Source organism: Esox lucius, chromosome 2, assembly GCF_011004845.1.
Source record: "Esox lucius isolate fEsoLuc1 chromosome 2, fEsoLuc1.pri, whole genome shotgun sequence".
In the NCBI taxonomy this organism is placed as follows: Eukaryota; Metazoa; Chordata; class Actinopteri; order Esociformes; family Esocidae; genus Esox; species Esox lucius.
The window spans coordinates 30,545,587-30,567,767 of NC_047570.1; the positions used below are offsets into that span (position 1 = coordinate 30,545,587).

The 22,181-nt window shown below is 42.6% G+C and overlaps 1 protein-coding gene across 9 annotated transcripts in view; it reads left to right on the forward strand.

Moving 5' to 3' along the window:
* Positions 1-22,181, forward strand: part of LOC105014327 (COP1-interactive protein 1) — a 44,562-nt gene that overhangs the window by 20,174 nt on the left and 2,207 nt on the right. For 3 of the 9 annotated variants that reach the window (XM_034287969.1, XM_034287975.1, XM_034287976.1), the window contains exons 17-22: positions 564-697; positions 1,461-1,508; positions 1,987-2,096; positions 2,251-2,419; positions 2,497-2,601; positions 2,782-8,567. In XM_034287969.1, the coding sequence (XP_034143860.1) occupies positions 564-697; positions 1,461-1,508; positions 1,987-2,096; positions 2,251-2,419; positions 2,497-2,601; positions 2,782-8,409 (6,194 nt within the window). In that variant the 3' untranslated portion in view covers positions 8,410-8,567. Of the gene's footprint in view, positions 1-563; positions 698-1,460; positions 1,509-1,986; positions 2,097-2,250; positions 2,420-2,496; positions 2,602-2,781; positions 8,568-9,787; positions 15,849-17,073; positions 17,187-18,219; positions 18,422-18,556; positions 18,698-18,871; positions 18,973-20,416; positions 20,531-22,037; positions 22,153-22,181 lie in introns of those variants that run through there. The other 6 variants (XM_034287981.1, XM_034287984.1, XM_034287983.1 and 3 more) reach the window with 6 other exon arrangements.

Below are 22,181 nucleotides of genomic sequence, written 5' to 3' on the forward strand. Positions count from 1 at the left end.
ATTTGGTTGTTTTTCATGTGGGTGGTGTTTTTTATTTCCCAGTCTAACACATTCTATCCCACAGTGGATACATGCCCTTTGGCTGGCTCGTCTTTTGGTTTTCTTAAGTTGAGCTGGTTATTATCTGACATGTGCATGTTGCTTGAACTGGCTAGTATTTGGCCTGGTAGAAGGGTAGTCCGTGTTGAATGCATTGAATTCTTGTCAGTTCATATGAATGTAGGTGGAGTGTTGCCCCCATCTGTGGTAAGTGTTTGGCTTTTATTGTTTCTGTTTTGCATGCCCTGTATGGTCTGCCTTTTCCTCTCCCCATACATTGTGTTTGACAAATTCAGTGTGTTTAATGGTTAAGGGTTTTTAAAACTAGACGAATGTCATAAACATTGCAATCACAACAGACTTGTGGCTATGATATTGTTTCACCTGTGGCTGTATAAAGTGGTCTAAAACTATAATATGCTTCCCAAAATGTCTCCCTAATTATTTGATCCTAGATAAATGCTAGACCTCTCAACCACTGAGTTCACTGTCTCCGTCTGTTGTCTCTGCAACCACCCTTGCAGGTGGCCTGCGGTCAGTGGTGGAGGAGTTGGAGCTGGAGAGGAACCAGCTCCAGGAGCAGATATTGGGTCTGGAGGAGCGCTGTCAGGATCTCGAGGACCGGCTGCAGCTGCAGGCTCGCATCGAGTCGCTACAGGTAAACGCTCACGTCTCACGTGGATCCTCAGATCTCACACCTTGCAGAGGTCTTGGGCACACATGAGCCTGAAAGCCTGCCGTACCATACCAAAATAAGACTGCCCTAATTTCACCACAGTGCCCTTTCTTACTCCCCATTCATTCTTCCGTACTGCCCAGAAAGTTGTCCCCTCATACGCCCCCCCAAGACCTCATCTGGTGAAACGAGGGTTGGGTGGTACCCAGATTATGTTCTTATATACAGGCATATCACCGGCATACTCAAGAAAAATATTGAGGAAAATGCCCATTCAGTCAAAAAAAAAAAAAAAACTTGAACCAGAAATAACTAATGCTTACAAATTATTTGCAGAGACTGGCTTTGAGGGAAGCCAGTATAGCCAGTATAGGTAGTAGCTAGCCACTGATTTATTTTTGCCAGGTTAAGACTTTTAAAAGTCTTAGGGAGCTAGAGACATTGTGCAAACTAACATAAGGAATAGCAGCTTTTGGCCTGCTGTAAGGCTATCTGTATGCATGAGCTGGTGAAACCAACGTCAGCCGTTTGGCTTCATCCACTGACTGTCTGGCCCTGCACTGGGTGCACACTCGCAGTCCTCAGAGTTGCAGTACTGATGACAGCCCTCCTTTACAGAGATCTCTTTTGTATTTGGGAGTTATTCCTTTGGAAAGACTTTTACTGAGTAAACTTTTTTACTATCAAGTTAATTGCATGTTTCCTCCCGAGGAAAAGTATTTTGTAACAAACCCCTCTAACGCAGGTGACGTTTGATGTAGATGAAGAAAGGCGGCCATTTTGGGTTTCTCAGGTGTGTTTGTGTCTTGTGTGCGCTAGAGAGAGCACCTCCGGCGGTGAAGGCTAATCCTTTGGCTTGTTTGATTTTTTTCATGGCTTTTGAGCAAAAACATTTTTTAGTAAGCAAGGACTATGTTGATCCTATTTTGCCAACAATTCACTGTGTGGAAAACAAACTCACTTAATTGGTTATTTTCATAAAAGGAGCATATCGGAGTGTATGGAAACATTTTAATCTGGCCAATTTCAAAGCCTTTTTTCCCCTACAGGAAGGCAAAATATATTATTTAAATTTATGCTAACACAAAATGGTGTAACAAGCAAAAATATGTTCCTTTTATGCTGTTTTAAGCTTGTTTGGACTAAACCTAAGACTGGTGAAGGGGAATTCAGCTAGTTTGGTGCAGTATGTGTGCAGTGAGATATAAAGTGAGCCTCCCCAAGGTTGGGCTTTCCTCTCACCATGTTAAACCTTCCCTCTCTTGCCACAGAGTGAGTCTGAGAGACTACAGGGGCAACTATCCAGCCTCCGGAACCAGCAAAGCAGGGATGCAGAGAAACACCAGCTCCTGGTAACCAGTCTCAATGAGCAGCTCAAAGGGTAGGCACTCATTGTGCAATGTGCTATCAAACTGCAGTCTTATGCAATGCCACAGTTTGTAAATGTATTAAACAATACCAGCAAGGATATGGTTTGTAAATACAATTACTGTCCATTTAACCTAGAAAATGTTCTTTGTCTTAATGCCCATCAGACTGAGTGACACCCAAGAGTGCCTAGAAACGTCGCTTATAGAGAAGGAGAACACGTTGGTCAAGACCTCTGAAAAACTGGAGCTTATTGACAGCCTTAGAGATTCTTTACAGGAAAGAGAGGCACAACAGAAAGAGGTTTCTGACAAGCTGCTTCAATCTGAACACAATGTAAGTACAGTACTTGAGTTTTGGTGGTAAATGAATAGTAAAACCTGTTTTTTAATAAATCAAATATTTTCTTTCAGCTTGCGGAAGTTTCCGCAAAATGCAAAATCTTTGAAAAACAGTGTTCAGAACTCAAGACAGTTGTTGCAGATCTCACACAGAAGCAGAGTGTGCTTAAAGAGAAGGTAATGGCATGTCTTAGAAATATTTGTATTATTTAATATGAATATTAGCCTATTGGAATTCAGGTTAGAATGTTTAGAATTTTAAATTTGGCTTCTATTTATCTTCTAATTTTCATTATAAAACTTCACAGACATGATATTGACATGATTTTAAAAGATTTTCTTTCTCCAAACCCATAGACACAAAAACAAGAGGCTATGATAGAGACCCTTCAAACAGACCTTGATCAGACCAATGATGAACTGGACAAGTTGAACACAACACATCTAGAAGAAAGAGCTCAGTTGATCCACGACCTTCAGAGCTGCGAACGGGAGATTGATAACCTTCGAGACACTGTCTTAGACAAGGACAAGGAGATCTTAGCCCTCTCAGGTAACATGGCAGAGTATGCAGAGCAGATCATGGCGCTGAAGCAGGAGATCAAGCACAAGGAGGAGGAGTTAGTTCGCCTTGAGACTTCTCTCACCAAATCGGAGCGGGAAGCACAGATAATCAGAGACTCTCAGAGCTCGGACCAGCAGGCCCTAAACATCAAGACAGCAGAGCTGATGGAACAGCTCAAGTATGCTCAGACTGAGCTGTGTATGGCCAAAGAGGAAAAGGAGGCAAAGATGGTAGAGGTGGAGGACCTGTCCAAGCAAGTGGATGCGGATAAGCGGACCATCTTAGAGCTTCGTGGGGAGATCCAGAAGCAAAATATAGACTATGGTAATCATCTCAAGGAGTGCGAAACTCAGATCTCTTCCCTGAAGGAGCAGGTGACTGTTGGATACCAGAAACTGCATGTGTCTGAAGGTCTTGCAAGTGCCTACAGCGTGAAACTGAACCAGTTTCAGGACAAAGAGCAGGCATGTGAGACTGAACTAAAATCTGTCAAGGAGGAACGGAACAAGCTTCTCGAAGAGGTTGACAGACACAACAGTGAGCTTAAAACTCTGTCCACACGACTAGAGAATCAGGTTGAGTGTCAGGAAAAGTTGAAACAGGAGGTGCATGAAAAACAGAAGAAAATATATTTTCTGGAGGAACAACTGAGGACCACACAGGAAGAGGCCGAAGCAGAGCAACGGAAATTTTACATGGATTTGCAAGCGAGAGATTCTGAAAAGAAGATCTTGGCAAAAGATTTGCAGGGGGAATCAGAAAATATCACAAAGATGCAGAACCTTCTTAAAAACATGAATATTGAAAAACAACAACTGCAGGATGACATAGAGAAGAAGGCAGAAGAACTTAAGTCTCAAAAGCAGCTTGTGGAGGAACTTAATGAAAAATGTACTGCAGCACTTGAACTTAATAGTAGTTTGAGCTCACAAGCAAATAGCTTCACTGAGGAAAATCAAAGAATGCAACAGGATGTAGCTGTAAAAGATAAATTACTTTTAGAGATGACAAATGACCGGGATTCTCTGATGAACAAAATATCTTTTTTCGAAACACAGCATTCAGACAACAGCAAAGTTATTGAAGGGCTACTCAAAGACAAGGAGGAGCTGACTGTTCGAGTTAATGAACTGAACAACTCCCTAGAGAAAAATAAACTGTCAATTTCAGAGAGTCTGTTTGAGAAAACAAATGAATGTAACCTTTTAACTAAAACACTCAGGGAAAAGGAGGTTGCAGTTGCACATTTACAGGACCAAGTTGACAGTTTAAACTCTCAGCTGGAGGAAGTCAACCATAACATGGCTGAAAAAGAGAAAATGATTACTGATCAACATTCACAAATTGAGATGCACCGGAGCCAGCTGTCACAACTCCAGGTGACAATGTCTTTACTGCAGGAACAAGATTCTGCTCTGAGAGCTGGGCTCACAGAGAAAGACATAATATTCCAGCAGAAAACTGAGGAGTGCAGCTCTTTACAGAATAAACTTGGGCAACAGAAAAAGCTTCTGTCGAAGCTTCAAGGTGAGACTAAATCTCTTAAAGGGCAATGCTCACAGCTGACTCAGAATCTGAAAGAAAAAGAAGAAAACCTCAGACAAATGACTCAGGATTGTGAAGACCAAAAAGATGAGCTGAACAAAAAGAACGAGTCATTGAAGTCATTAAGCAGTCAACTTGGTGTCATAAACGAGACCAGTGCAAAGTTGGAGTCTGAAAATACCGAGCTCAAAGTCTCTCTTGAGAACCATGAAACAGAAAACAACAAGCTGAGACAAGAGATGGACCAGAGGCAAGCTGAAATGGTTGTTCTCCACAATCATATCCAGGCACTGAACGAGCAAAACCAACAACTCAGAGCTGCTTATGAGATTCGAGAGAAGGAACTTGCCCAGCAAATACAGGTTGCATCAGACCTTGATAGAAGGGTAAATGTGACTCTTGAGGAAAACACAAACTTGAGCTCACTACTAAACAGTCTGACAGAGGAGAAAAATAAACTGCAACAGGAATTAAATGTTCAGTCAGAGTCTGTTTCTGAATTAACCAAGGAGAAGAATTCACTTCAAGATAAACTTTCCAACTTTGAAATGAAACATTCAGAAAGCTGCAAAATGATTGATGGGCTATTGAAAGATAAAAAGGAACTCAGTGTTACAGTAGATGAACTCAAAACAGTCCTAGTGCAAAATACACAGTCCATTTCAGAGAGTGTGCTCCAGAAAACAAATGAATGTAGTGATCTCACCAAATTGCTTAGAGGGAGTGAAGAGGCACTTACATGCTCACAACAGCAAGTTGATAGTTTAAACATCCAACTTAATCAGCTGAATGGCAACATGACAGAAAAAGAGAATACCATCAAAATTCAATACTCACAAATCGAGGCACAGCAGAGTGAGTTGTCAAACCTCCAGGAGACATTGGCTCTACTACAAGAGCAGGTGACCACATTGAAATCTGGGCTCACAGAGAAAGACATCATGGTACAACAGAAAACTGAGGAGTGCAGCTCTTTACAGAATAAACTTGGGCAACAGAAAAAGCTTCTGTCAAAGCTTCAAGGTGAGACTAAATCTCTTAAGGGGCAATGCTCACAACTGACTCAGCGTCTGGAAGAAAAAGAAGAAAACCTCAGACAAATGGCTCAGGATTGTGAAAACCAAAAAGATGAGCTGAACAAAAAGAATGAGTCATTGAAGTCATTAAGCAGTCAACTTGGTGTCATGAACGAGACCAGTGCAAAGTTGGAGTCTGAAATTACCGAGCTCAAAGCCTCTCATGAGAACCATGAAACAAAAAACATCAAGCTGAGACAAGAGATGGACCAGAGGCAAGCTGAAATGGTTGTTCTCCACAATCATATCCAGGCACTGAACGAGCAAAACCAACAACTCAGAGCTGCTTATGAGATTCGAGAGAAGGAGCTTGCCCAGCAAATACAGGTTGCATCAGACCTTGATAGAAGGGTAAATGTGACTCTTGAGGAAAACACAAACTTGAGCTCACTACTAAACAGTCTAACAGAGGAGAAAAATAAACTGCAACAGGAATTAAATATTCAGTCAGAGTCTGTTTCTGAACTAACCAAGGAGAAGAATTCACTTCAAGATAAACTTTCCAACTTTGAAATGAAACATTCAGAAAACTGCAAAATGATTGATGGGCTATTGAAAGATAAAAAGGAACTCAGTGTTACAGTAGATGAACTCAAAACAGTCCTAGTGCAAAATACACAGTCCATTTCAGAGAGTGTGCTCCAGAAAACAAATGAATGTAGTGATCTCACCAAATTGCTTAGAGGGAGTGAAGAGGCACTTACATGCTCACAACAGCAAGTTGAAAGTTTAAACATCCAACTTAATCAACTGAATGGCAACATGTCAGAAAAAGAGAATACCATCAAAATTCAAAACTCACAAATTGAGGCACAGCAGAGTGAGTTGTTAAACCTCCAGGAGACATTGGCTCTACTACAAGAGCAGGTGACCACATTAAAATCTGGACTCACAGAGAAAGACATGATCTTACAACAGAAAGTAGAGGAGTGCAGCTCTTTGCAGATTGAACTCAGACAGCAGAAAACACTTTTATCCAAGCTTCGGGATGAGAATGAATCCCTTTTAGGGCAATGCTCACAACTCACTCAGCGTCTGGGGGAAAAAGAAGAAAACTTGACAAAAATGGCCCAGGAATTAGAAAATCACAAAGACGAGCTGGACAAAAAGAACGAGTCATTGAAGTCCCTAGGCAGTCAGCTTGATGTCGTGAATGAGACCCATGCAATGTTGGAGTCCGAAAATACTGAACTCAAAACCTCTCTTGAGACCCTTGCAGCCGATAACAACAAGCTGAGACAAGAGATGGACCAGAGGCATTCTGAGGTAAGAGATCTTAAAGACAACATCCAAGCATTGAACGAACAGAATGTTAGACTAAAATCTGAGTTCCGAAACTCTGTCACAGAAGCATCCAAGCAACTAGAAGAGATTTCAACTCTCAAGGCAGGGATCTTGAACAGGGACAGTGATGTATCTGATTTAAAAGAACAACTGTCTACTGCCTGTTCAGAAAAGGAGAGCTTAGTTTTGAGCTTGCAGCAGAGAGACAAATCCCTAAAACAACAGGAGGAGTTTATTAAGCAGTTAGAAGCTCAGTCAGTAGAGGGTAAGGGTCAGATGAGCCACGCCATCACTGAACTGCAGACACACGTTCAGAGTCTTCAGCAAAGCCTTCAAGACAAAGATGTTAGTTTGCATGAGTCAGCGAAACAGCTGAATCTGCTCAGAGATAAGTTAACATTAGAATCTGAGGGTTTCAAAACTCAGCTGAGTTCAAATGCGGAAGCCATGGCAGAGCTTCAACGTGATCTTTATAATTCAGTGGAAAAGAGAAACCAGCTCAATGTAAGGATGGAAGAACAAGAGGCAGTGCTTAAGCAAAAAGTTGATGATTATGTGAGTTTAAGGAAATATGTTTCAGAAATGGAGGATTCCCTCATGCAGCTCAGAAGTCAGGTTAGCAGCCTTACCTCGGAGTCCTCTCTGTTAAAAGAGACCCTGAAAGAAAAAGACAGTGTTTTCATGGAGGCCCAAAGATCATCCTCAGCTATAAGTGAAAACCTACATTTTCAACTCCAAGCCAAAGATACAGAATGTGAGAGCTTAAAAGAACAGGTTTCACATCTCAAGGAGTCTGTTTCTAAGCTTAGCGGTAGCCTCATTGCTCAGTCTTCTGAAATGTCAAGACTTCAAGAAGCCTTTGAGGAAAAAGGGACTGCTGTTATGGACCAGTCGAAGGCCCTCCAAGAGATGGAGAGAAGGGCAGATGAGGCGGCTCTATTCAAAACACAGTTCATGGAGAGTACAGAGTTGGTCTCCCAACTTCAGGGTCAGATTCAGGAACTTTCCGTCAAGTATTCAAGCCTCAACCAGTCAGCAGAAGAAAACCAAAGTGCCTTTGTAAATCTTCAGGAGAAGTATGCTGCTCATTTGGAGGAACTCAAGGAAGCTCAGACACTGCTGTCTCAAAGGACTGAGGAGATGTTGAGTCTTAACAATGCCCTTGGTGACAGTAAAAGCGCAGTTCAGGCAGCAGAGAGCACCATACTGGAACTGAGAAATGAGTGTTCCTCGCTCCATCAAGAACTTCAGCAAATCCAAGCACTCAATGTTGATCTTTCTAAAGAAAAGGAAGAAGCTCTTGCCACCCATCAAAGGAGCACCTCACTGTTCACTGTTGAAATTGAGAGGCTAAAATCACAGTATATACATGTGGCTGCTCAGGTAAATGCACTGACTGAAAATCTTGAGCAGAGAGAGATGGCTCTTCATGCCATTAACAGTCAGTACACAGCCCAGGTGAAACAGACGGAGCATCTGTTGTCAGAAATGCAGAAACTAGTAAGACCAGAATAAGAAACTGAGATTGGAGATCACTCTGTCAAATGAAGAAAGCCAACAGAAGCTGGATGCAGCAATCAGTGAAAACCAACATCTGCAACAAGAAGTTCAGAAACTCATCATTGAGAGAGACGAATGTGTCAGGAGCTACAGCAGCCAGATACAAACAATGCAGGTGCAGTTGCAACTCCAAAGACAGCAGCAGTCCAGCAACACCAATGAAGCCATTGAGAAAATGGTGTCTGAGAAGGAAAGACTACAACTTGAGGTTAGTGTTAAAGGTGAAGAAATCACTGGATTGAAATCAGACATTGAGAAGATAGGGCAAACTCTTCAGGACTCTGAGAAGGAGTGGCTTTTAGTCCTGGATAGAGAGACACATGATAAAAACCTAATTGCAGAACAGTTAAGGAGTGTGCAAAAGGAAATGAAGACAAAAGATTGTAAAGTTCAAGCATTAAAACAGGACCTAGATAGTTTGCATGAAAAGCTGGCGGAGGCAGCAACAGCAATTAGACAGGGGTCAGATTTGCTTAAAGCAAAAGAGGTGGAGGCATCTACATCCAGGTTCAGCTTGAAATATATTGACATCTTGTTCAGGAGAAAGACAAGCATAATTTTGATTTGAGGCAGGCACTTAAAGATATGGAAAGTGAGTTAAGACAACTGGAGGTCAGCAAAGAGACTTCTGACAAAGATTTGTCTGTATTGTCACTTACCATGTCTGATAGATTAGTTGCTTTAGAGGAAGAAAATGCGTCCCTACAGAGTACGATAAAAGATTTGAGTGAAAAACATCAGTCTGAGGTAGATTGTTTGCGAGGAGAATTAAATCAAGTGTCTGAATCGTTGAAACGGACCGAGTGTGCACTTAATGATAAAGAAATTGGCTATCGCGGTGAGAATCCACAAAATGTTTTGTTACAAGAAAAGATACAGCACCTTAATGCACAGCTCCAAACTGATAATAAGAATCTGAGAGAGGAAGGTATTAAAAATACAACTCTGCTTAGTGAAATCCAAATTAAAGATGAGCAGGTCAGTTGCATGACCATCCAAATAAGTGAGCAGAAGGAATTGCTAGCAGGTCTGGCTCAGCAGTTACGGGAGAAAGATGATTCAGTAGCCCAAATTATTGAATCAGCCTCAAACGAAAGGATGAAATACACAGAGGAAAAAAGTTTTTTTCTCTCACAGCTAGAAAGCTTGGAAAATGCACACAGCAGCACTCAAAAACATCTAGAAAACATGTCCTTGCAGCTAAAACAGAGCCAAGATAGCCTGTCTCACACTCTATGTGAAATTAAGACCAAGGACTCAGAAAATATGGACTTGGTTAAGGAAAAGGATAATCTCAAAGCTCAGCTTGCTAAGTTAACAAAGAGAAAGAGCTCATGAAAAAAAAGCTCCAAGCTGCTCTGGTTGTGCGAAAAGATCTGTTAAAGAAAATAGAAGAGTATGAAAATCAAAAAGAGCAGAATAAGAACAATGGCAGTGAGATTTCAAGCTTACAGGTTAGAGTGCAAGAACTCACCTCACAGGCTGAAGCTACTATAAAAGTGCATGAAGCGGTTGTTGCAGATCTTCAACAGCAAATGGTTCTGAAGGATGGTGAATTCCTTAAACTGGCCCAGGACTTATCATTGCGCGACAGTCTTGTGGAACAGTTAGAAGAGAAAAATCGAACTTTGCAGGCAAAACTGGATGAACAGGAAGCAAGTTTGATAACAGCTCTGCATGACCTCAATGACAAGAGCTTAATCATTGATCAACTTCATTCCAACATCTCTGAGCAAGAGGTGGCCTTTGAACAGGAGCGAAGTGTTATGAAACAGGAGTTGGAGAACCTTCAAGAGGATAAGAAGAAGAGCAAGGAGGGCTTGAAGGAGGAAATGCCCAGCTTTAGTACTACAGCAGATGACATTATAAAAGAGCTGGAAAAGGTGAAGCAAGAAAAGGCAATGATGCAGAAAAAGGCTCAAGCTGCTTTACTGGCAAGGAAAGAAACAATAAGGACATGTCAAGAAAGTGAAAAAAAGTATATTCAAGAGCTAACTGAAATAAAAGATGATTATACAGCACTGATGGAACGACACAGTCAGCAGACCAATCGCCTTAATGCCGTCCAGTTGAGTTATGACCAGAAGGTGAAGGAATTTGAAGACATCTCTCAGGCCTCAGTCGCTCAAATATGTGAATTGAAGACCCTAAAACTGAATGTACAGGAACGGGATAAAACTCTTCAAGACCTTAAGATTTTGCTGTCAGAGAGGGAGAATAAAACCCATGCCAACTCAACGCATCAAGCAGAACTAGAGGCCCTTCACTTGAAACTGGAAAGCATGTCCATTGAGTTGGCCAATAAGGAGAACAGTGTCAAAGCACTGGAGCAAAATAACAAAGTAATGTCTGAGAGATTAAGCTGTACTGAAAATCAACTGGAAAAAGCAGAGACAGTGATTAAGGAGAAGATGGAAGAGTTTGCCAGACAGCAGCATGCACTAGAGACAGTTCAGCAACAACACCAGCAGGAAAAACAGAGTATGCTACATGACCACATGGTGCTGGAGAGTCAGTTGCGCACATTACAAGCCACTATAGTGGAGTTAAAACACACCTTAGAAGCACAAGTTATTGAGAGAGAATCCCAGTCACAAACATTTATCAGTGAAAACAGAGTACTGAAAGATGACAGGGATCGAACGATAGGGGAGCTGGCGCAGGCATTTGCCACTATTGCCCAGGAATCATCCAAAATTGAAGTCCTCCAAAACGCTTGGTCTAAAACTGAACAGCAACTCAATGAAGAAAAAAAAACATTAAAAGTGGAGCTTGAAAAAGCTCTGTCCGATTGTGCAGAAATCCAGGCTGAAATGCAAAGCAAGAAGCTACACATGGAATCACTACAAAGAGACAAAGAAAGTGTCTACATGGTAATGGAGCAATTAAAAAGTAAAATTGCAATGCAGGATGCTCAGCTAATGGAAACTGGGAAAGTAAATGAGGAGCTAACTCAAAAGATATCTGGATTGCAGGATAAATACTCTGAACAGGTTGAGGCTATTAAGAAGAAGGAGTTTGAGTTTCTTAAGGTATTTCCTGAAGAACATGAGGTAATTCTCAAGGAAAGAAACGAGGCATTGCTGATTTCTCAGGCTCTGGTCACAGAAAAGGAAGAACTTATTTCTGTCCTGGAGCAGCAACTGCAGAGGCAGATTCACCTCCACGAAGTTGCCATGGAAAAGATGAAGACTGAAGTTGATGAGCTTCAGCAGAAGTCTCAAGAAGATTCCAGTAAAACGAATGATATGGACAACCAAAGCAAAACCGCACTTCTCACCAGAAAGCTTCATGCAGCCTTAGTTTCCAGGAAAGAAATATTGAAAGAGAATAGCTCTTTGAAGGAACATGTACAGACACTCTTGGCTAAAATTGAACATGCTGTGACTTCTTCCACTGAACTGGAAATGTCTGTGGCCGAGTTAAAACAAAAAAATGAGATTTTGGAGACTTCTGTGTCATCTTTAAGTAAAGAGAAGGAGAAGCTCCTTGCAGACGTTGATCGCATCCTCAATGATAATCACAATTTATCTGCAGCCTGTGAAAGCCTCAAACTCACTATAGAAAGTATTACACATCAGAAACAGGCATTTTCATGTCAGCTTGAGTCCCTAAAAGATTTGCAGACCGATGAGTTGTCAGAGTGGAAATCTAAGCACACAGAGCTGAAACAAGAGTATGAGTCTCTTTTACAAGCTTATGAGAATGTCAGTAGCGAAATGGACAAAATGAGACAACTTTTGGAGGTCGCAAGAAAAGAGCGTCAGGAAGCACTCTTTAAAGCGCACAAATCTGAATCTGAGAGAGAAAATCTGGAGCAACAGCTTTCTGAAATGGAGGAAGAAAATGAAAAGATTAAAGAGAAGATGAGAGAGTTTACTAAGGCAAAACAGCAGAAAGTTGAAGAGCTGGAGAAGGAGAATAAAAAAATCAAACGAGACTTGCTGGAGTTTGACAAAAAAGCCACAGTTGAAGAGTTGACTATTAAAAACAATCTGTTGAATGCAGAGATCCACAGCCTTGTTATGTCCTCAGAAGAACTAAGAGGGAAACTAACAGAGATGCAGCTTGACAATGTCAGGCTGGCAGAGGAACTAAAAGAAGCAAACTGTTCATTAGAAAACTGGCACATCAAATCAAAAGCATGTGAGCAAAACTTGCAACAAAAGCTAGATGATGCATTAAATTTGAATAATTCATGGACTACCCAGATTGAGTCCCTGAAGAAGGAAATTGCAGCGCATCTGGAAATCAATGAATCGATGCAAAAGGAAAAAGAAACTATCTCTGAAATAATTAAACAAATGGAGAATGAGCATAAAGAGGAACTGGGAGAAAAAGACCACATTATTTCAGAGTTCCAAGAAATCATCAATCGAAACAGACAAGAGACAATACAATTGAATGAGAAGGTCAGAATCTTGGAGGACGACAAATCTCTATTACAAGAGGAACTTGAAAATGTCCAAGAGATTTCAGACAAAGTGAAGAATGAGAATGAGTATTTAGAGACAGTGATTATCAAAAACTCTGAAAGAATTGATGAACTTACAGAGGCTGTAAATGTTCTCCAAGCCCAGAACACACAGCTCTCTTCTCAGTTGACTGAAAGCAAAGAGCAGGCGACTCAAGTTTGCCGGGAGAAGGAGCAGCAGCAGCTGAAGTTAGTTAAGGAGTTTGAGGAGAGGCTAAAGCATTTTCAGAGAGGCAGTGAGGGCTCTAAGAATGTGAAGAAGGAGCTACAGGAGCTACTGAAAGAAAAGCATCATGAAATCAATCAGTTGCAACTTGATTCCATTAAATACCAAGAGCTGATTTTAGACCTAGAGCGATCTCTGAAAGTTTCAGAGTCAGCACGTGAACAGGTGGAGAAGGAGTTTAAGGAAATGAGTGATAAGATATATAGTGTAGAAGATGGGAGGCAGCATCTCGAATCTGAACTTACCACACACAAGAATCTTCTTAATGAAGCAAAAAAAGATTTAGCGAACATAATATCTGAAAAAGACAGATTGGTAGCGGTAGTATCTGAAAAGAAGAAACAAACAGAATGTCAGGCCTTGGAGAGAACTAAAGCCCTACAAAATGTTGCAGAGCAGCAAAAGAGTATATTCATGGAGCGGGAGGTAATTCTACAGCATCATATAGAGGAGCTTTTGGGTTCAAAAGAGAAGGAGAATCAGGTTGTGTTGGAGTTAAAGAAGCAAATAGATTCTCAAGATTTGCAGATTAGTACTCTAAAGAGAGAGGCTGATACTAATTTGGCTAAATTAGCAGCCCTATCCTCCAGTCCTCAGGGGGCCGATGCTTTGCAACAATGGAATGATATGTTTCTAAATACCTTGCATGAGAAAGACAGTCAGCTTTTGGAGCAGGGCTTTGTTATAACAAAATTCCTTGAAGACATTAGAGTGAAAGAGAAGGAGGTGAATGAACTGCAGGTAACCAAGTCAAGGCTTGAGAGGGCACTCGCTGATTATACAGTAGCTGCCACAGCTCATCAAAGGCAATTGTTTATAATGGGTGCCAGCAATAGAGAGCTTAATGAAACTGTGGAGCTCCTAAATCAACAGTTACAGGAATCGAGTGAGCAGGTTGAAAGATTAGAACAGGATAAGAGCACACTAAACAGACTTCTCTCTGGCAGTGTAGATTCCACATCTAAAATGCAATTTGATTGCCAGCACTTGGAAAAGACATTGGCCGACACAGAGTCCCAGCTTCTCTTCTCACAGTCTCTTAGTGACAAGCTTCAAGTTGATTTAGAAAAACAGGAGGCAATTTCAAACCATCTGAAGTCAATACTGCAGAACAAAGAGGCTGAAATCTCATCTCTGCTGTCTTCTAGAGATGGACAGATGTCAGGGTATCTAGAACAGCTGCAAGCTAATCACCATGCCCAGGTTGCTGGGTTTGAGGACAGAATAACTGCATTATACTATGAAAGAGAGAAAGGTGATAAGGAGTTCCGAAGACTTGAGCACAAGGTGAAAAGCCTTCAGGTAAAGGTTGACAAGTCCATTCAGGAAAAGGAACAAATGGCTGCTCAAATGGAAACATTCAGGAATTCCATGATGTCTTTGCAGACTGAGAGGGAGCGTTTGGTGTCTGAGTACCGAATGTCTGAGGCTAGGAATCAGACTGGATTGCAAGCCAAGGAGGGCTCAGTGGAAGGAGACCACAGTGCAACCAAAGGCCTTAAACACGAAATTAGGACTCTGCTTCATCAAATGGATGATCTCAACTCTGAGAATGCCATGCTCAGGGCTCAGCTTATCAGGTATAGAGAGGACTTGAACCAGGTTCTGTCCTTGAAGGACAGCCAGTTGAAAGAGTTGCTCAAGAAACAACAAGAGACAATCAAAAACCTGGAAAACCAGAAAACCACAGCAGAAAAGCAAAATCGAAGGACCCTTCTGGAACTCGAGAAGGATAGAGAGGCAAGTAGTGCCTTAAAAGCGGAGAATTCTAAACTTCATTCTCATATCACTGACCTGGAAGCTAAGATTTTGGCCCTGAATATGGAAAGGGCAGAGACGAATAAAGGCAAAGTGATTGCTGACCTGCAACAGGCCGTGGCAGCGAAATCTGTGGAATGTAATGACCTCCAGCAAAAACTGTTTGCCCAGAAAGTGGCGGTGGACGATTTGAAGGGAAGCATGCAACTCTTGCAGAGTGAGACAGAGAACAAATTGGGAGAGGCAGAGGAAAAGTACAACAGTGAGCTGGAAGCCTTGGAACAAGAGGTTGAATTATTGAGAAACGAGAAGGAAAACACCAACCAGAGGGTTTCCAATCTGACCAGAGAACTGATGCAAACTGAGCAGCTGCTCTCCGAAGCCAGAGGTCAAAGCCAGGAGTTGAAGTCCCAGAACGAGTCTCTGGGAAAAGCCATGGCTGCCTTGCAGAACAACCGTGACCAGCTAATTGAGGACTTCAAAATCCTCCGGAACAGATATGATGAGGAACTCAGAGAGACCCAGGGGGCCATGGCCAAGTTGGAGAGACGATTAGGGGATTCCTCTTCAGAGAAGGCTGCCTTGACCACAGAGAGAGACATCCTGGTTCAGAAAATCACTGCACTTGAGAGCAAAGACGCTTTCTCCCAGCTGACAACACTGGTAGACAAACTATCTGTTACCTTGTCAGAGACTGAAAGGCAGCTTAAACGGGTCTCACTGGAGAATGACACATACAGCAGGCAGGTATCGGCCTTCTCCAGGTCCATGGCCAGCCTCCAAGATGACCGAGATCGACTGATGGAGGAGCTGGTTGGGGCAAATTGGACATCAGAGTCTAGGCAAAGGTCAGGTCCAGAGGCAGTCGACAAGGGGGATCCATGTAGCCATAGAAGCAGCAGTATTGAGGCCCTTCAGACTGAGAGAGGTGGGCTGGTAAGTCACCAGTCGTGACTCGAAGCTTGTTTTTTGGATGTCATTTGTTTTGGGTTTTCTGTGTTTTTTCAACTGGCTGTGCAGGGTTTTTGTTTTGCTGTGTGTGAACTTGCAGCATGCAGTCGTCATGTCAAGTCATAAAACTCCTACTGTACAGTACCAGTTCAATGTTTGGACACCCTAACCCATTCACTTGAATCGGTGTGTCCAAACCTTTGACTGCTACTTTATACCTGTCATGGCTTTTGTGTTTGCTAGCTCTGCATTTGGGCTGTGACCATGGAGAAGGTCAGATACCTATTGGTCCAAAGTCATTTAGACATGGACATCACTATTGAAGGCATCTGCTGTTTTAATGATCAGGGTTTTGGCTTTTTTTATGCGTTTTTAATGCGAGACAAATTAACAAGAACATAAAACAACAATGAAAATGGACAACAATAATATTGACTGATTAATTATAAAGCTTGGTGAGAGAGTTCCAATTTTATTTATAGGTCTATGATCTTCTAATAAACATAGTTTTGATTCTGAATGGCAAAATGTTTTCGGGTGGCTCAGCCATAATGAAGAGGGAATGATATGCTCTGTATGCTAGAAGCATTGTGGAGCCAGTGTGTTTGGGGGCTTTGGAAAATAGCCAGCAGAAACTATAGGCTGGATGCGCTTATATGCAATAAAATCTCTACTAGTCCTGTACAGGCAGCGGAGAACAAAAACAACACATGGGGGTCATATGTAACATGTTAATATGTAAAGAACAGATTTACTGCTTGTTTTTATTGTATTGTATTGGGGGCATTGTAGTGTGCATTAGCTGCTTAAGTGGACATGGACAACAGGGTAGACCTAACACTATAATAGTCTTCTTTTTCAAGTGACCAGACATTAAATAAAGTATATCACAGAGGGGCATCCGGTAGAGTAAATGGTAGCGGGGGTACCACCTTTGACACATTTTCAGCCAGGAAAAACCCTGTGATGGGACTTCCAATTGAATCCTTGCTGATGCCCTGGTAGGAGTTATGTCAAACCAAACTCTGGGAGGATGAAATTGGAAGCTCCACCCACGTGACCGAAATGCCAGATGCCTTCAGGGGCGATGTCTACGCCCTCATGACTCCTTAATGGGGGAATCATCTCTATGGTTGTGGCGCTTCAGTTGTAATATTTAGTTGTTTTCAGTGTGCTTTGTTTCTCCCAACATTTTTTTTCTTTGTTGAAGGAGAAGAGGCAGAGGGTGGCTGAGGTGCAGAATGCGTTGCAGCAAGCAGAGGCCATCAAACTGCAGACTGAAAGAGAAGCCTGTGGGTACCAAGCGGAGCTGGCTGAACTGAGGTAACGTCCTGTTTATTGTCATCTGACCATAAATAATTGTCCCAAGTCAAGAGTTCTCAGACATTTCTGCCCAGCGATGCAGCGATACATTATTTAATCGTAGGATGGTTTTAAAACAATAAAAAATCCTCTACAGGTCCTGTTGCCTAATATGCGTGTGTAAGTGCTGTAAATCTAGAGCACTGCATGATCTGAAGGTTGAGAGGTCCGTTTCACCAAATAAAACACAAGTTGCAGAACGTAATAGAACATTTTTAATCAATTTCTTTTCTGTTTGAACATTTTACAACAAAAATATTTTGTTTAGCTTAATGAATACACCCATGGCCAAAACGTGATAGTGTCTTGCGAAAGTATTAAAATCCCTGTCCAATTATCTTATTTTAGTGAACTACTAATAGTACATTATATTTTGTTCTATTTGGTATTTAATTTTAAAACACCAGCACAAAGACATCAAGTAATGTGAAGGGGCTTTGGTTTTAAATTGGGAAATATTTACTAGTAAATAAGTAGCTAAAACTTCAGCCCCTGTACTGTGGAAACTTCCAGTTTGCACAGACAAAAGAAATTGGCCTGTTGAAGACACAGCTACCATCAGCATCACAAAAACCTTGCCAATCTTTTCCAACAGAAAAAATATCACCTTACAATAATAGGTTTTATTGTCAATGTTTTAAAATGAAATAATAAACAGGACGCAATTGCAGGCTCAGGCATTTCTCTCTTTCTTGTTCTGTCGGGGCGTACTGCACTCTTCTATTGGTAGGATGTAATTCTTTGAAGTGGGTAATTGTGTCCTAACATGACTGGACTGGTACTGTATATTTTTTTTTATGTTGTACTGATTGGTCAACTGTTTCTTGATTGTCCCACCCATTGTAATTCTATAAAATATTGGTCAGGGATTTGAAAACTGTTACAAGGCACCATATATAGTGGATTGCATAGGAATCCAAATGACTAACTCTGTCCACCAGTGTCCACTCAAGTGTGTTAGGGCAATGACCTTGACCTCTGTCTTCTTCCCCAGGTCAGAGAGGAGCAGGTTGCAGTCTGAGTGCCAGCGTCTGGCTGGGGAGAGGAAGGAGACTGTGGCTCTGACCGGGAAGTCCTCTGAGGGCCCATCTGTAGCACAGCTCCAGGCAGAGAGAACTCAGCTTCAGGGCCATCTGCAGCGCTGCCTGTACGAGATCCAGCAGAGAGACCTGCACTGTCAGCAGCTAGACGCCAAGGTGCTGAACACACGCACGCCAGACACAGATACCTACCCACAACTTAATGCTCTCTAGTCCAGTGTTGAAACCAAGTTTACCACACTAACCACAAATCTTGTCCCTTGTCCCCGACTGTGTCCTCTCCTAAATCAGCTGCAGCAGGTGGTGGAGGAGAAAGTGGGCGTCTCTACCCAGTTGAGGGCAGTTTCTCAGACGCTGAGGGACACCCAGAACCGCTGCTATTGGCTGGAGAACCAGGCTTCTCCTCACCAGCACAACCAGGGCCTTGGCCAGGTATGAAAGTGTCTGACTGTGTGTATCCTTGTTTGTTAGCGTGTCTGTGTGCATGATAGCCTGTCGGTATGTTTCTGTAAGTACAGTATGTTATGTTTGTTTCTGTGGCCACATGGTCATCCTCCTACCTAAGTGATTCAGGAGAAGCGTCCTGCTGTTTGCTCTTCCATCCAGCAGGGGGCAGGGTCTGTAGAAGTGGCTCCGGGAGCTCCCCAGGAGAAGTGCAGTGCTGTGGTAGACATGGATGCATTGGAAGCTGGAGGACTCCGAACTAGGTGATGCTCTCTGTCTGTCAGTCTATTTCTCCATCAGGGGAAAGGAACACGCGTGTTCTGTCATTATGAACGATGGCTGACGGGTTGGCATGGCGGTGACAAGGAGGATCACAGTGATTGTCTCTGCGTGGGTTTTTGTGTGTGTCTTTGTAGAGGGTAGTGAACCCCTTGGCTGTTATCGCCTGTCCAAGGGTTTGTTCTGTGGTGCCACGGGACTCAGGCCATCCCTCGTTCTGTCCCCTCTGTGAAGTAGTGATGTATGACAAACAACCCAGTTTGAATTCAGACTTTTACTTGCTGGTTATAAAAGCAAGACAAGGTCACTTGATAGTCATTGTTCCTGTGCTTGGATGTGGTAACAATTCCATCTTTCTCTCTCCCTCTATCTTAGATCTGGGGTTTAGTCATGCATATGTTCTCTGCCTACCTCTATGATTCATGTGTAGATTGTACTTAAAGCATTTATCTTGAAAGTCTTATTAGCTTATGTTTTCCATGTACTGTGTTAAGTCCATCTGATATTCTTCTCATAGTCCTTCTGGCCAAGACTCATGTTTCCTTGCTGTGGTCTGTTTTCAATTGATGGAGTAGATAATGGAATATAGACTTGTGAATATGTTTTGGCTTTTTTAAAGGTAATACTGATCCGATAATCACTCGAGTACCTGTGTGTGTCTCTCTCACTCTCTGTGTGTGTGTGTGTGTGTGTGTGTGTGTGTGTGTGTGTGTGTGTGTCTCTCTCTCTCTGTGTGTGTGTGTGTGTCTCTCTCTCTGTGTGTGTGTGTGTGTGTGTCTCTCTCTGTGTGTGTGTTTGTCTCTCTCTCTCTGTGTGTGTGTTTGTCTCTCTCTCTCTCTCTCTCTGTGTGTGTGTGTGTGTGTCTCTCTCTCTGTGTGTGTCTCTCTCTCTCGCTGTGTGTGCGTGTCTCTCTCTCTCTCTCTCTCTCTCTCTGTGTGTGCGTCTCTCTCTCGCTGTGTGTGCGTGCGTCTCTCTCTCGCTGTGTGTGCGTGCGTCTCTCTCTCGCTGTGTGTGCGTGCGTCTCTCTCTCGCTGTGTGTGCGTGTGTCTCTCTCTCGCTGTGTGTGCGTGTGTCTCTCTCTCACTCTCTGTGCATGTGTCTCTCTCTCTCACTCTCTGTGCGTGTGTCTCTCTCTCACTCTCTCTCTCTCTCTCTCTCTCTGTGTGGGTATGTGTGTGTGTCTCTCTCTTTCTCTCTGTGCGTGCGTGTGTATATGTGTGTGTGTCTCTCTCTCTCTCTCTGTGCGTGTGTCTCTCTCTCTCTCTCTCTCTCTCTCTCTCTGTGTGTGTGTGTGTATATGTGTGTGTGTCTCTCTCTTTCTCTCTGTGCGTGTCTCTCTCTCACTCTCTCTCTCTCTCTCTGTGTGTGTGTGTGTGTATATGTGTGTGTCTCTCTCTTTCTCTCTGTGCGTGCGTGTGCGTGCTGCAGGCTGGCGGGGGTGGAGCAGAACGTGGTCCAGCTGATGGAGAGTCTGGCTGAGGAGCGGGCCAGGAGGGAAGCAGCAGAGGAAGCCCTTGGATTGGCTGAGGAGAGAGCCAATAGGTGACCAAACACCCACAGACACGCTCTCACACACATTAATTTGTGGTTGATACAGGACGAGGGAAAGGCTGTCTGAGGAGATCATATATAGCTGGACGCAAAGCCAGGCATTGTCACTTTTTCAGACACATGGCCTGTTTTTACCATCTCATTGTAATGACCAACAGCCGTCTCATCTTTCACTACACCATTCAGTCAACAAGAATGTGACCATTAATCACACACTCACACACACCTACTATCTTCTGTCAACTGACCTGTTAGTATTCCACTAATGGTTCCCGTTGATCTGTATAGTTCTCATTATACAGGGTCCAACGCTAACTTTTTTTCTCACTGGCTGTATCGGGCCAGTTGGTCTGAAATCTACTGTCTCGGACTGAATAAAAAATGATAATATTATTATTGTATTTTACAGATATATAGTATGTAATTATCATATCATCAGAATTTTTATTTATACCACAGATTTGCACGTGATACGAGACATGAGAGCATATACAAGCAATTGCTGTTTACATAAATATGATGCAATGCACATTATTACTTTTCAATAAATGGTTATCAAAATATTAGCTACTATAAATATGATCATATTTGCATGAAGATGCTTGCTTATTTGATGTGACATCAAAGCATGAAAATAAAATCGAGTTAATATATTTATGGTAACATAAATATACACAATACAGTACTTTCACTAGCTGGCTTCTTCTAGTATGTCACTGCTAGCAAGCGATTAGGCAGACATAGTTAACATGACACTTACTGTCAACAAGCCATGTCCGTATGGTTTCTCTAATCCTGTTCAGGGCCTATGTCATGGCTGTAGTCCGTGAATGGTTTCTCCCTCTTCACAACATGATGCGCGGCCGTAATTCGTTTTTTGACGTTCATTGGTGCAGCAGCGGGGTTGTCAACAGCCAGTTTGGCCACAACACATGCGTCATGGACTTAAGAGCAGGTTTTCGGTAGTTGTTCGTTCCCTTAATAAACGACCCTGCCTTATCGGCTTTTCTTCGGGAATGCACAACATGAACGTCAGTACATGAGCCCCTTGCCATTAGCGTTTTTCGACCCATGGAATCTGTTTTTTCCACAAAAACAAAAATGATCGCATTTGCTTTGCCTTGTACAGTACCGTATTTGGGTCCTGCTCTAGAATGCACTATGAACTATGACTGGTCAGAAATTCGACACGGGTGCTCTCCTGGGTGCTTTCATAGGGGAGAAGAAGTGCCACAGAGGCATTTTAATGTGAGAACAAGGGAAAATCGAAGCGGGAAGAGTGACAAAGATGACAAGCAAATGTCTTAATACGATGCTTTGAATTTTAACTGGACAATTGAGCTCTGGCCTGTACACGCAGGTGACTGTCTTTGTCTACCGGCCCGATGTTAGGTCATACAGCAGGCCATCGTTCATGCTGAACCCTGCTCTATAGCTGCTGTTATGTTGTTGTTGATTAACAACTTGATAGTGAAGCTGGTGTCTGGTTCCTCTCCAGTGTTGGCTCCAGTCCATCCAAGTCGACCCAGAGAGACTTCAGCATCCAGCTGGAGGCAGAGGATGAGTGGGAGGCCCTCATCCTGAATCCCAATGAACCCCTGGTCACACGAAAGGTCAGTGTCGCAAACACTTAATACTGCCA